Here is a 15,797-nt window from a genome sequence, read left to right as displayed (position 1 = left end):
TTGAATGGTTTATGACTTGAAAGGAAACGCCATAGACCACTGTTTGGAATAATACACGCACACTGACCAACCCCCAGTTAAAAGGAGTCTGGTGTACTGCTTGGTAACAGCCAGGAACAATGATGAGCAATGATGCTGGATAGGATCTGTTTTGGGCAGTTAATAACACACAGGCATTTTTCTGATACCACTTTATTTCAACTACCAGTCATGGAGGGGGTGTGGGGACATTCCAGTATTACCCTCTTAATCACACCAAGATTCCCAAAATACAGGGAACTGCTCGAATTAAAGTGAGAAAACCACAGTGTTCACTTTAACAGAATAAATAAGAGGTACAGTACATTGGGTGTAACCATTCACAGAAATGAGTTTGTCCCTATCACATTCAAGTATTCAATATATACTATACAGTGTGCAGTATTCAAACTCACACTCACAAGCACCAAGGACAACAGACACACTGTGCCCTGTGACAACTCCCGTTTGTTCTGTATCACCAGGTCCCGTACCGATCTTTGAACAAGAAGTCACCTTCAAGTCTCTTGTGAAAATATAAAGTGGGTATAGAATGCTACAAGTCTATCGGTGACACGGTACACCGTGGCTGTATGTGAAGGAATCGCCAGGGCAACCTTCACTAGTCAGGCCCTCCTCCTACTCCAACAGTAGGCGGAAGGACCATTAAATGGCTGCAAGAAAGTCATCAGAACAGCAAATGGCTGCTCAAGTGACGAGCAGTGGTCCAGTACTACCCCAACCCTCCCTAGAAGTTTTGCTATAAGCTCAACCCTCCCTCCCCCCTAAAGCCCCCCTCCCCCCACTCTGCTACAAAGCTCACTGGGTACTGTAAACATAGCTGATTGGGACAAGCTGAAACCAGTAACAGTGACTGGAGAAGATCCCTTCCAACACTGCAGGACAGTTTGATCAGTGCACTAAAGACACTTTCCAAAGAACTAAATTGGTTTTGGTTGGAGGTCAGGCTGACTATTATTCACCTGGGACACAGCTTTGAATCCAGCCCCGCTCAATGATGGCTGTTGGATTCAAAGCCACTTGCCAGGGTGTCTGGATCTAGCTTAGGCTGGTGGAATGGGAATTTCCTATCTCTGCTGGCCCTGCGTGGTGAGTTGGGCAGTCCCAGTAATGCAAGCTCGAGGAACAGCACCTCATCTTTTGATGAGGCACATTACAGCCTTCCGGCCTCAATACTGAATTCAACAACTTTAGATCATAATCACCGCTCCTATTTTCTCGGACAGCGGGTGCTGGTAATGGTTCTGCTGTTATCATTTACACCTCCTCTGGACCCATCTTTTGTTTCTTTATGTCCACCTGAGGGGGCAAACGGGGCCTCAGTTTAACGTCTCATACAAAAGACGGCAACTTCGACAGTGCAGTGCTTCCACAGTATTGCACTAGGAGTGTCAGCCTAGCTTCTGTGCTCAAGTCTCTGGAGTTGGACCTGGACCCACGACCTTCTGACTCAGAGGCGAGGGTGCTACCCACTGAGCCAGGGCTAACACCAGTGTGTAGCGGCAACCCAGAGGTCACGATTGCGAATCTCATTGAAGTGGTGACATTTGTGAGCTGGCAAAGAAAAACCAACTGGTTCACTAATGGCCCTTCACGAAAGGGCACCCAACCCTTGATGCCCTCTGAGGTAGCCACTTGGTAGTACAAACAATCTCCACAAAGCAAGGAGGTGGCCCATCCCCACTTTTTCACGGTTGGGTTGGGTATCAAATGCAGCATCGCCCACACCCTGAGAAATTTTATATAAACATCTCCCTCGGTTTAGCTTCAAGGAAGTGATGGCAGCCTGTGAGCCAACTCGTTCCCCCCCGTGAGCTGAGAAACGACAACTGTTCCTGTGGTGGGCAGGAAGGATACAGACACCCTTTTAGAAGAACCTCAAACCTTGGGCAGTGCCCCCAGCTGACAGCTGGGTCAATGGCGCAGGAGAAGCTCAGCCTCAACCATGCTCTCTTGTCTTTCGCTTTGACAACAATCCCCCCCCAATCACCCCCCGGCACAGTTGAGCTGAAAATGGGGAAAACCGCAAAACCACACTGCAACTGACTGACTCCAACCAGATCACCTTACACCGTGAACAGTGAGACCAGCTGTTCCTGCACCAAGCTCACCAGACAGATCACCGTACACCGTGAACAGGGAGACCAGCTGTTCCTGCACCAAGCTCACCAGACAGATCACTGTACACTGTGAACAGGGAGACCAGCTGTTCCTGCACCAAGCTCACCAGACAGATCACTGTACACTGTGAACAGGGAGACCAGCTGTTCCTGCACCAAGCTCACCAGACAGATCACCGTACACCGTGAACAGGGAGACCAGCTGTTCCTGCACCAAGCTCACCAGACAGATCACCGTACACAGTGAACAGGGAGACCAGCTGTTCCTGCACCAAGCTCACCAGACAGATCATCGTACACAGTGAACAGGGAGATCAGCTGTTCCTGCACCAAGCTCACCAGACAGATCACCGTACACCGTGAACAATGAGACCAGTATTCCTGCACCAAGTTCAACAGGCATCACCATACACCGTGAACAGAGAGACCAGCAGCTGAGAAGTTCAGGGGTGATCTGGTCATCCCTGATATGAGGGACAAAACCCTATCATCAGATGAAGGAGGGCAATATGTGTCTGTTACACCAACCATAAACTTGGTGACCCGTCTTTTCCCGGGACGGTACAGTGTCAATGACTAAATCCCACATTGGCATTGATTTGAGGATTGAATTGCTGCACTTAATTCCGGTACTTAAGGCCAACCTTTGATTTTTACCGACCCTTACTGTGGGGAACTGCAGTGTAACGATGCTTGGACTGCGCTGTTGGCACTCTCTGTGTTCAGAGAGTCACTCCAGTATCATTCGTACCTCAGCGGCACACGTCGGCAAGGGGGTGCGTGTTCTAGACGCTGGTGGGGGAGGGGTGATGAGGGGCCTCACGCTGCCGTGCTTAATCATTCCAGAGTCCCTCAGTTACTCAGGCTCCTTACACAACGGCCTGAAATAACACTTAAAGGAACGGTGCGCTCTCCTCAGTTGCTCCATGATCCCTACAGGTTTACAAAGGTACATGTAAAACTGTCTCTCGTAACACATTCACACCAGAAGGGAAGGGGAGGAGGGGTGGGGGAAGGCAGTTGTGTGTGCTGACTCCCAGCCCGGGAGCTGTTGTGCTGTGGTTTTCACAGCCGTCGGTGCCACTTTAAACGACTGCGCTGGCGATCCTTTCGATTGGTGTGAGGGATGCTGCCGGGATCTCTGAAAGGAGAATCCTTGCCTCTGCTGGGGCCAAGACCTTTCTTTTGTTTTGATCCACAGGTGTCCACGGCCTGCTTGGACTTTACAGTCTTTGACCCAAAAACGATTTACCAGCAACACAATTTACATCACAACCTCGCCCTCGGGCGCTCAAGCCCATCGGAATTGATTGTGGCTCTAGAACTAGGGGCCATAGTCTCAAGATAAAGGGTTGGCCATTTGTGACTGAGATGAGGAAAAATGTCTTCACTCAGAGGGTTGTGAATCTTTGGAATTCTCTACCGTTGAATATATTCAAGACTGAGATCGATAGATTTTTGGACACTAGGGGAATCAAGGGATAGGGCGGGAAAGTGGGGTTGAGGTTGAAGATCAGCCATGATCTAATTGAATGGTGGAGGGGGCTCGAGGGGCTGTATGGCCTACTCCTGCTCCTATTTCTTATGTTCTTAGGTAATTGGCGGGGCTTCAGCTAAAATAGTGGGGGTCATGTCATGTCGGCGGAATGCTCAGTCCTAGGTTGAATTGGGTGGGGTGGGGGGGGGGGGAAAGGGAAGAAAATGGGCCCAAAGATGGGCAATAGACAGCGCCTTTCCCAATAGAGAATGTCTTTCCCAACAGACAGCGCCTTTCCCAATAGAGAATGTCTTTCCCAACAGACAGCGCCTTTCCCAGCAGAGAATGTCTTTCCCAACAGACAGCGCCTTTCCCAATAGAGAATGTCTTTCTCAACAGACAGCGCCTTTCCCAGTAGAGAATGTCTTTCCCAACAGACAGCGCCTTTCCCAACTGAGAACAACTTTCCCTACAGGGGATGCCTTTCCCAACTAGAAATTGCCTTGCCCAAACAGAGAACGCCTTTCCCTAAAGACTGTGCCTTTCCCAACAGACAGCGCCATTCCGGTTTACTGCATGTGGACCAGCCTCAGCACCGACGGCACAAAGCAGCACATGACTTGCCACCCGCGCCGCACCCAGCTCACTAAAGATGGGCAGAGGTGATCTGTGAAGCAACAAGAAAAAAATCAAGTCTAAATACTATTTGAGCACTTAAATACAGATGGCTGCAATAGATAAGGTCCAGACACAACAGTGATTCATGCACCATTGGAATCTTCCAAGTGGTTTGTCCTCTAAAAGCTTGGGCGCAGCTCTGTGCCTTCAGCCGCTGGTCAATGCGGGATCTCAGAGCAGGGTAGGACCTTGTGTAGTCCGCGTCATGGTCGGGAAATGTTTGCTGTCGATCTCCCACAGTTTCTTGCCCGAGAAGGTTGTGGGCGGTGAGATGGGCAAAGAGTGGCTGCTGCTGTAGTTTATGTAGCTGGCAAGTGTCAGCGTTAGCTCCAGGATCTGGGAACACAGTAACAGTCAAAAGTGACCGGCGGGAATCATCAACGTGCTTCTCAATAAAGACTTCCTGAGCGGGATCTCCCAGTCTCTTGCCATAACACATGATGAGTGGCCGGCGGAACATTAGGAACAGGAGTAGGCCATTCAGCCCCTCGAGTCTGTTCCGCCATTCAATTAAATCATGGCTGATCTGTACCTCAACTCCATTTACCCAATTTTGCTCCATGTCCCTTACCGAACAAAAATCTAATCGATCTCAGTCTTGAAAGCTCAATCGTCCCCCAGCATCCACAGCCTTTTTGGGGGAGAGAGTTCCAGAGTTCTACTACCCTTCGTGTGAAAAAGTGCTTCCTGATTTCGCTCCTGAACGGCCTAGCTCTAATTTTAGGATTATGTCCCCAGAGGTCGCAGATTTAAGGTGATTGGCAAAAGAACCAGAGACGACATGAGGAAGCATTTTTTTATGCAGCAAGTTATTATGATCTGGAACGCACTGTCTGAAAAGATGGTGGAGGCAGATTCAATGGTAACTTTCAAAAGGGAATTGGATAAGTACTTAAAGGGAAAAAATTTACAGGCTATGAGGAAAGAGCAGAGGAATGGGACTAATTGGATTGCTCTTTCAAAGAGCCGGCACAGGCATGAAGGGCCAAATGGCCTCCTTCTGTGCTGTATCCTACTATGATACTATTCCCCCCACCAGAGGAAATAGTTTCTCTCTATCTACCCTATCAAATCCTCTTAACATTTTAAACACCTCAATTAGATCGACCTTCAATCTTCTATACTCAAGGGAACACAAGCCAAGTTTATACAACCTGTCCTCATAATTTAACCCTTTTAGCCCCAGTATCATTCTGGTGAATCTGCACTGTACCCCCTCCAAGGCCAATATTTCTTTTCTGGGGTAAGGTGCCTAAAACTGAATGCAGTACTCCAGATGGGGTCTGACCAAGGCTCTGTATAACTGAAGCATCACTTCCTCCCCTTTGTATTCCAGCCCCCGAGAGCTCCCAGGGAAGCAGTGTAAACATCTGCAAAGGTCCGTTCACACCGTCACCCAGGAGGTTCCGCTGGTCTCGAGTCTGGGAGAACTCGTGCAGAATTTCTTAAGCAGGATTTCCCGGAGGCAATTTAAATAACATAGCTTTCAGCGGCCAGTTATGTTCTTCGGTGAGTGAATCAGGCACAGGAAGAAGTCAAGAAACAAACACAGAGATAGCCATGGGTAAACGCTCAGATCCTGCCTTCCAGTAGGGAGTCACGTGGATTGGAGACAGGGCGACAACACTGTAGCACGGCTTCCCTAACCCTTTGAGACAGGGATCACTAGATTTACTCTATAAAGGCACCAGCCGAGACAAGAGATGGAGAGACCTAACGAGGCAAAGACACAGTGAGATAGGGAGACAGACAACATACAGAAATGGTGGTATAGGTTCTCCATTAATCGCACTGATGTTAACTCAATTTAATGGATTACTGTCAGCAATGCGATTGGAAAACCTTGGCCACAATATTTGTCTGATTGAGGAAAGCAGGAGCTCATTTACCCCCAAATGAAAATTGTAAGAGGGCTGAGAGACCCAGTGAGAGGGGTCTCCCAGTCCGAGGGGCCACTGGCTGTAGTACTCCAGTGTTAGGCCTCCTACTCTAGAGAAAGGTGGCTCTTGTGATAGAACATTTGGACTCCCATAGTGATGTTAGTGTTTGATGCCATTACAACACCCCCTGAATTTTGTGGTATTGGTTCATCAACACTATCACGAGTTATCAGGCTTCAAATGAAGGGAGCTGCTTCCTGGGAGATCAGGAGCAACACAACAAACTGAAGGGGAGTTTTGCTCCGAGGATTATGTTTCACAGCTTGGCTTGGCTTCTGTAGCCAGCAATAATGTCATTCGAAGTCAGCGCTTTCTCCCCGTCTCCCTCCCAGCCACAAAATCAGGGAAGTTACGCTAAACCTTTATAAAACACTACTTAGGCCTCAGCTGGAGTATTGTGACCAATTCTGGGCACCGCACTTTAGGAAGGATGTGAAGGCCCTGGAGAAGGTGAAGCGGAGATTCACTACAACGGTTCCAGGGATGAGGGACTTCAGTTACGTGGAGAAGCTGGGGTTATTCAACTTAGAGCAGAGAAGGTTAAGGGGAGATTTAATAGTGGTGTTCAAAACCATGAAGGGTTTCGATAGAGTAGATCGGGAAAGACTGATTCCACTGGCAGAAGGGTCGGTAACCAGAGGACACAGATTTAAGATAATTGGCAGAAAAGCCAGAGGGGCGATGAGGAGAATTATTTTTTTTTAATGCTGTGAGGACAGGTACAGAAAATAATCAAAAAGGCTAATGGAATGCTAGAATACAAGGGGGTAAAAGTTATGCTACAGCTATACCAAGCCCTGGTGAGACCACATCTGGAGTACTGCGTTCAGTTCTGGGCACCGCACATAGGCTGGCCTTGGAGGAAGTGCAGCGTAGATTTACTAAAATGATACCTGGATTCCAAGAGTTCAATTATTCATTTTAAATCTGAGATTGATAGATTTTTGTTAACCGAAGGTATTAAGGGATATGGGGCCACGACGGGTATAGGAATTAAGTCACAGATCAGCCATGATCACACTGAATGGCGGACCAGGCTCAAGGGGCTAAATGGCCTATTCCTGTTCCTATAAGTTATGATGATCTGGAATGCACTGGCTGAAAGGGTGGTGGAAGCAGATTCAATAGTAACTTTCAAAAGGGAATTGGATAAATACTTGAAAGGAAAAATTTGCAGGGCCATGGGGAAAGAGCAGGGGGAGTGGGACTAATTGGAGAGCTCTTTCAAAGAGCCGGCACAGGCACGATGGGCCAAATGGCCTCCTTCGGTGATGTATGATTCAATGGTTAGAGAGGTTGCTCTGATTCAGTAACTGAGTGAGCAATCCAAAACTCCTTACCTTAGGCTTTGCCATAGCAAACACCAGCTTTTCAATGGTGGTCTTTGCTGGGCTCCCATCCTTGGCTTTGCTGACTACGATCATAAAGTCATCGCGACAACCTCCAAACGTCATGACGGACAGGTAGGAGTAATTTATTATGAGTCGCTGAGAAGAACACCAAAAAAAAACACCTGTCAGAAATGACCAGGCCCCTACAGGCCTGTTGCTCCATGGCAACAGGAAATTTAAAGTCACCTTATGAATAAATGTAGACTTCCTATTTATTACATTCTCCTGTCAGTGGAAATCGTGAGTGTATGGTAATAGCTTTTATCAGGCAGGAGTGATAGTAGACCAGTGTTTCATACTCCACCGCAGGCATTATACCAATGTATTGAATGGACAGAGTGTAAAGTGGGCATTGTACCACTGTATTGAATGGACAGAGTGTAAAGTGGGCACTGTACCACTGTATTGAATGGACAGAGTGTAAAGTGGGCACTGTACCACTGTATTGAATGGATAGAGTGTAAAGTGGGCACTGTACCACTGTATTGAATGGACAGAGTGTAAAGTGGGCATTGTACCACTGTATTGAATGGACAGAGTGTAAAGTGGGCATTGTACCACTGTATTGAATGGACAGAGTGTAAAGTGGGCACTGTACCACTGTATTGAATGGACAGAGTGTAAAGTGGGCACTGTACCACTGTATTGAATGGATAGAGTGTAAAGTGGGCACTGTACCACTGTATTGATTGGATAGAGTGTAAAGTGGGCATTGTACCACTGTATTGAATGGACAGAGTGTAAAGTGGGCACTGTACCACTGTTTTGAATGGATAGAGTGTAAAGTGGGCACTGTACCACTGTATTGAATGGATAGAGTGTAAAGTAGGCATTGTACCAATGTATTGAATGGGCAGAGTGTAAAGTGGGCACTGTACCACTGCATTGAATGGACAGAGTGTAAAGTGGGCACTGTACCACTGTATTGAATGGACAGAGTGTAAAGTGGGCACTGTACCACTGTTTTGAATGGATAGAGTGTAAAGTGGGCACTGTACCACTGTATTGAATGGATAGAGTGTAAAGTAGGCATTGTACCAATGTATTGAATGGGCAGAGTGTAAAGTGGGCACTGTACCAATGTATTGAATGGACGGAGTGTAAAGTGGGCACTGTACCAATGTATTGAATGGATAGAGTGTAAAGTGGGCACTGTACCAATGTATTGAATGGACAGAGTGTAAAGTGGGCATTGTACCACTGTATTGAATGGACAGAGTGTAAAGTGGGCATTGTACCACTGTATTGAATGGACAGAGTGTAAAGTGGGCATTGTACCACTGTATTGAATGGACAGAGTGTAAAGTGGGCACTGTACCACTGTATTGAATGGACAGAGTGTAAAGTGGGCATTGTACCACTGTATTGAATGGACAGAGTGCAAAGTGGGCATTGTACCACTGTATTGAATGGATAGAGTGTAAAGTGGGCATTGTACCAATGTATTGAATGGATAGAGTGTAAAGTGGGCATTGTACCACTGTATTGAATGGACAGAGTGTAAAGTGGGCACTGTACCAATGTATTGAATGGATAGAGTGTAAAGTGGGCATTGTACCAATGTATTGAATGGACAGAGTGTGAAGTGGGCACTGTACCACTGTATTGAATGGATAGAGTGTAAAGTGGACATTGTACCAATGTATTGAATGGATAGAGTGTAAAGTGGGCATTGTACCACTGTATTGAATGGATAGAGTGTAAAGTGGGCATTGTACCACTGTATTGAATGGATAGAGTGTAAAGTGGGCATTGTACCACTGTATTGAATGGATAGAGTGTAAAGTGGGCATTGTACCAATGTATTGAATGGATAGAGTGTAAAGTGGGCATTGTACCACTGTATTGAATGGATAGAGTGTAAAGTGGGCATTGTACCACTGTATTGAATGGATAGAGTGTAAAGTGGGCATTGTACCAATGTATTGAATGGACAGAGTGTAAAGTGGGCATTGTACCACTGTATTGAATGGACAGAGTGTAAAGTGGGCATTGTACCACTGTACTGAATGGATAGAGTGTAAAGTGGGCATTGTACCACTGTATTGAATGGACAGAGTGTAAAGTGGGCACTGTACCACTGTATTGAATGGACAGAGTGTAAAGTGGGCATTGTACCACTGTATTGAATGGACAGAGTGTAAAGTGGGCACTGTAACACTGTATTGAATGGACAGAGTGTAAAGTGGGCATTGTACCACTGTATTGAATGGACAGAGTGTAAAGTGGGCACTGTACCAATGTATTGAATGGATAGAGTGTAAAGTGGGCATTGTACCACTGTATTGAATGGACAGAGTGTAAAGTGGGCATTGTACCACTGTATTGAATGGACAGAGTGTAAAGTGGGCATTGTACCACTGTATTGAATGGACAGAGTGTAAAGTGGGCATTGTACCACTGTATTGAATGGATAGAGTGTAAAGTGGGCATCATACCAATGTATTGAATGGATAGAGTGTAAAGTGTGCATTGTACCAATGTATTGAATGGATAGAGTGTAAAGTGGGCATTGTACCAATGCATTGAATGGATAGAGTGTAAAGTGGGCACTGTACCACTGTATTGAATGGACAGAGTGTAAAGTGGGCACTGTACCACTGTATTGAATGGATAGAGTGTAAAGTGGGCATTGTACCAATGTATTGAATGGACAGAGTGTAAAGTGGACATTATACCAATGTATTGAATGGACAGAGTGTAAAGTGGGCATTGTACCACTGTATTGAATGGACAGAGTGTAAAGTGGGCACTGTACCACTGTATTGAATGGACAGAGTGTAAAGTGGGCACTGTACCACTGTATTGAATGGACAGAGTGTAAAGTGGGCATTGTACCACTGTATTGAATGGATAGAGTGTAAAGTGGGCATTGTACCACTGTATTGAATGGACAGAGTGTAAAGTGGGCATTGTACCACTGTATTGAATGGACAGAGTGTAAAGTGGGCACTGTACCACTGTATTGAATGGATAGAGTGTAAAGTGGGCATTGTACCACTGTATTGAATGGACAGAGTGTAAAGTGGGCATTGTACCACTGTATTGAATGGACAGAGTGTAAAGTGGGCATTGTACCACTGTATTGAATGGACAGAGTGTAAAGTGGGCATTGTACCACTGTATTGAATGGATAGAGTGTAAAGTGGGCATTATACCAATGTATTGAATGGATAGAGTGTAAAGTGGGCATTGTACCAATGTATTGAATGGACAGAGTGTAAAGTGGGCAGTGTACCACTGTATTGAATGGACAGAGTGTAAAGTGGGCATTGTACCACTGTATTGAATGGATAGAGTGTAAAGTGGGCATTGTACCACTGTATTGAATGGACATAGTGTAAAGTGGGCACTGTACCACTGTATTGAATGGATAGCGTGTGAAGTGGGCATTGTACCAATGTATTGAATGGATAGAGTGTAAAGTGGGCATTGTACCACTGTATTGAATGGACAGAGTGTAAAGTGGGCACTGTACCACTGTATTGAATGGACAGAGTGTAAAGTGGGCACTGTACCACTGTATTGAATGGACAGAGTGTAAAGTGGGCATTGTACAACTGTATTGAATGGATAGAGTGTAAAGTGGGCATTGTACCACTGTATTGAATGGACAGAGTGTAAAGTGGGCATTGTACCACTGTATTGAATGGACAGAGTGTAAAGTGGGCACTGTACCACTGTATTGAATGGATAGAGTGTAAAGTGGGCATTGTACCACTGTATTGAATGGACAGAGTGTAAAGTGGGCACTGTACCACTGTATTGAATGGATAGAGTGTAAAGTGGGCATTGTACCACTGTATTGAATGGACAGAGTGTAAAGTGGGCATTGTACCACTGTATTGAATGGACAGAGTGTAAAGTGGGCACTGTACCAATGTATTGAATGGATCGAGTGTAAAGTGGGCATTGTACCACTGTATTGAATGGATAGAGTGTAAAGTGGGCATTGTACCAATGTATTGAATGGATAGAGTGTAAAGTGGGCACTGTACCACTGTATTGAATGGATAGAGTGTAAAGTGGGCATTGTACCACTGTATTGAATGGACAGAGTGTAAAGTGGGCATTGTACCACTGTATTGAATGGACAGAGTGTAAAGTGGGCATTGTACCAATGTATTGAATGGATAGAGTGTAAAGTGGGCATTGTACCACTGTATTGAATGGACAGAGTGTAAAGTGGGCATTGTACCACTGTATTGAATGGATAGAGTGTAAAGTGGGCATTGTACCAATGTATTGAATGGATAGAGTGTAAAGTGGGCATTGTACCACTGTATTGAATGGACAGAGTGTAAAGTGGGCATTGTACCAATGTATTGAATGGATAGAGTGTAAAGTGGGCATTGTACCACTGTATTGAATGGACAGAGTGTAAAGTGGGCACTGTACCACTGTATTGAATGGACAGAGTGTAAAGTGGGCATTGTACCACTGTATTGAATGGACAGAGTGTAAAGTGGGCACTGTACCAAGTGGGCACTGTACCAATGTTTTGAATGGATAGAGTGTAAAGTGGGCATTATACCAATGTATTGAATGGACAGAGTGTAAAGTGGGCACTGTACCACTGTATTGAATGGACAGAGTGTAAAGTGGGCATTGTACCACTGTATTGAATGGACAGAGTGTAAAGTGGGCACTGTACCAATGTATTGAATGGATAGAGTGTAAAGTGGGCACTGTACCACTGTATTGAATGGACAGAGTGTAAAGTGGGCACTGTACCACTGTATTGAATGGACAGAGTGTAAAGTGGGCACTGTACCACTGTATTGAATGGACAGAGTGTAAAGTGGGCACTGTACCACTGTATTGAATGGACAGAGTGTAAAGTGGGCACTGTACCAATGTATTGAATGGACAGAGTGTAAAGTGGGCACTGTACCACTGTATTGAATGGACAGAGTGTAAAGTGGGCACTGTACCAATGTATTGAATGGACAGAGTGTAAAGTGGGCATTGTACCACTGTATTGAATGGACAGAGTGTAAAGTGGGCACTGTACCACTGTATTGAATGGACAGAGTGTAAAGTGGGCACTGTACCACTGTATTGAATGAATAGAGTGTAAAGTGGGCACTGTACCACTGTATTGAATGGACAGAGTGTAAAGTGGGCACTGTACCACTGTATTGAATGGACAGAGAGTAAAGTGGGCATTGTACCACTGTATTGAATGGACAGAGTGTAAAGTGGGCACTGTACCACTGTATTGAATGGATAGAGTGTAAAGTGGGCACTGTACCACTGTATTGAATGGACAGAGTGTAAAGTGGGCACTGTACCACTGTATTGAATGGACAGAGTGTAAAGTGGGCATTGTACCACTGTATTGAATGGACAGAGTGTAAAGTGGGCACTGTACCACTGTATTGAATGGACAGAGTGTAAAGTGGGCACTGTACCACTGTATTGAATGGATAGAGTGTAAAGTGGGCACTGTACCACTGTATTGATTGGATAGAGTGTAAAGTGGGCATTGTACCACTGTATTGAATGGACAGAGTGTAAAGTGGGCACTGTACCACTGTTTTGAATGGATAGAGTGTAAAGTGGGCACTGTACCACTGTATTGAATGGATAGAGTGTAAAGTGGGCACTGTACCACTGTATTGAATGGATAGAGTGTAAAGTGGGCATTGTACCACTGTATTGAATGGACAGAGTGTAAAGTGGGCACTGTACCACTGTATTGAATGGATAGAGTGTAAAGTGGGCACTGTACCACTGTATTGAATGGATAGAGTGTAAAGTGGGCATTGTACCACTGTATTGAATGGACAGAGTGTAAAGTGGGCACTGTACCACTGTATTGAATGGATAGAGTGTAAAGTGGGCACTGTACCACTGTATTGAATGGACAGAGTGTAAAGTGGGCACTGTACCACTGTATTGAATGGATAGAGTGTAAAGTGGGCATTGTACCAATGTATTGAATGGGCAGAGTGTAAAGTGGGCACTGTACCAATGTATTGAATGGACGGAGTGTAAAGTGGGCACTGTACCAATGTATTGAATGGATAGAGTGTAAAGTGGGCACTGTACCAATGTATTGAATGGACAGAGTGTAAAGTGGGCATTGTACCACTGTATTGAATGGACAGAGTGTAAAGTGGGCATTGTACCACTGTATTGAATGGATAGAGTGTAAAGTGGGCATTGTACCACTGTATTGAATGGACAGAGTGCAAAGTGGGCATTGTACCACTGTATTGAATGGATAGAGTGTAAAGTGGGCATTGTACCAATGTATTGAATGGATAGAGTGTAAAGTGGGCATTGTACCACTGTATTGAATGGACAGAGTGTAAAGTGGGCACTGTACCAATGTATTGAATGGATAGAGTGTAAAGTGGGCATTGTACCAATGTATTGAATGGACAGAGTGTGAAGTGGGCACTGTACCACTGTATTGAATGGATAGAGTGTAAAGTGGACATTGTACCAATGTATTGAATGGATAGAGTGTAAAGTGGGCATTGTACCACTGTATTGAATGGATAGAGTGTAAAGTGGGCATTGTACCACTGTATTGAATGGATAGAGTGTAAAGTGGGCATTGTACCACTGTATTGAATGGATAGAGTGTAAAGTGGACATTGTACCAATGTATTGAATGGATAGAGTGTAAAGTGGGCATTGTACCACTGTATTGAATGGATAGAGTGTAAAGTGGGCATTGTACCACTGTATTGAATGGATAGAGTGTAAAGTGGGCATTGTACCAATGTATTGAATGGACAGAGTGTAAAGTGGGCATTGTACCACTGTATTGAATGGACAGAGTGTAAAGTGGGCATTGTACCACTGCATTGAATGGATAGAGTGTAAAGTGGGCATTGTACCACTGTATTGAATGGACAGAGTGTAAAGTGGGCACTGTACGACTGTATTGAATGGACAGAGTGTAAAGTGGGCATTGTACCACTGTATTGAATGGACAGAGTGTAAAGTGGGCACTGTAACACTGTATTGAATGGACAGAGTGTAAAGTGGGCATTGTACCACTGTATTGAATGGACAGAGTGTAAAGTGGGCACTGTACCAATGTATTGAATGGATAGAGTGTAAAGTGGGCATTGTACCACTGTATTGAATGGACAGAGTGTAAAGTGGGCATTGTACCACTGTATTGAATGGACAGAGTGTAAAGTGGGCATTGTACCACTGTATTGAATGGACAGAGTGTAAAGTGGGCATTGTACCACTGTATTGAATGGATAGAGTGTAAAGTGGGCATTATACCAATGTATTGAATGGATAGAGTGTAAAGTGGGCATTGTACCAATGTATTGAATGGACAGAGTGTAAAGTGGGCAGTGTACCACTGTATTGAATGGACAGAGTGTAAAGTGGGCATTGTACCACTGTATTGAATGGATAGAGTGTAAAGTGGGCATTGTACCACTGTATTGAATGGACATAGTGTAAAGTGGGCACTGTACCACTGTATTGAATGGATAGAGTGTGAAGTGGGCATTGTACCAATGTATTGAATGGATAGAGTGTAAAGTGGGCATTGTACCAATGCATTGAATGGATAGAGTGTAAAGTGGGCACTGTACCACTGTATTGAATGGACAGAGTGTAAAGTGGGCACTGTACCACTGTATTGAATGGATAGAGTGTAAAGTGGGCATTGTACCAATGTATTGAATGGACAGAGTGTAAAGTGGGCACTGTACCAATGTATTGAATGGACGGAGTGTAAAGTGGGCACTGTACCAATGTATTGAATGGATAGAGTGTAAAGTGGGCACTGTACCAATGTTTTGAATGGACAGAGTGTAAAGTGGGCATTGTACCACTGTATTGAATGGACAGAGTGTAAAGTGGGCATTGTACCACTGTATTGAATGGATAGAGTGTAAAGTGGGCATTGTACCACTGTATTGAATGGACAGAGTGCAAAGTGGGCATTGTACCACTGTATTGAATGGATAGAGTGTAAAGTGGGCATTGTACCAATGTATTGAATGGATAGAGTGTAAAGTGGGCACTGTACCACTGTATTGAATGGACAGAGTGTAAAGTGGGCATTGTACCGCTGTATTGAATGGACAGAGTGTAAAGTGGGCATTGTACCACTGTATTGAATGGACAGAGTGTAAAGTGGGCACTGTACCAATGCATTGAATGGATC

At 45.0% G+C, this 15,797-nt stretch overlaps 1 protein-coding gene across 1 annotated transcript in view; it reads right to left on the bottom strand.

The window, feature by feature from the left end:
- Nucleotides 1–176: 176 nt before the first annotated feature.
- LOC137326277 (pleckstrin homology domain-containing family H member 1-like) overlaps nt 177–15,797 on the bottom strand; it is an 85,601-nt gene continuing 69,980 nt past the window's right edge. Inside the window, 2 exon segments of the mRNA XM_067991205.1 lie at nt 177–4,650; nt 7,595–7,741. Of these exon segments, the coding sequence (XP_067847306.1) occupies nt 4,486–4,650; nt 7,595–7,741 (312 nt within the window). The 3' untranslated portion in view covers nt 177–4,485.

The sequence above is a fragment of the Heptranchias perlo genome, chromosome 10 (assembly GCF_035084215.1).
Source record: "Heptranchias perlo isolate sHepPer1 chromosome 10, sHepPer1.hap1, whole genome shotgun sequence".
In the NCBI taxonomy this organism is placed as follows: domain Eukaryota; kingdom Metazoa; phylum Chordata; class Chondrichthyes; order Hexanchiformes; family Hexanchidae; genus Heptranchias; species Heptranchias perlo.
The sequence above is the reverse complement of the archived record's forward strand: the minus strand, read 5'-3'. Positions and strand labels throughout refer to the sequence as shown.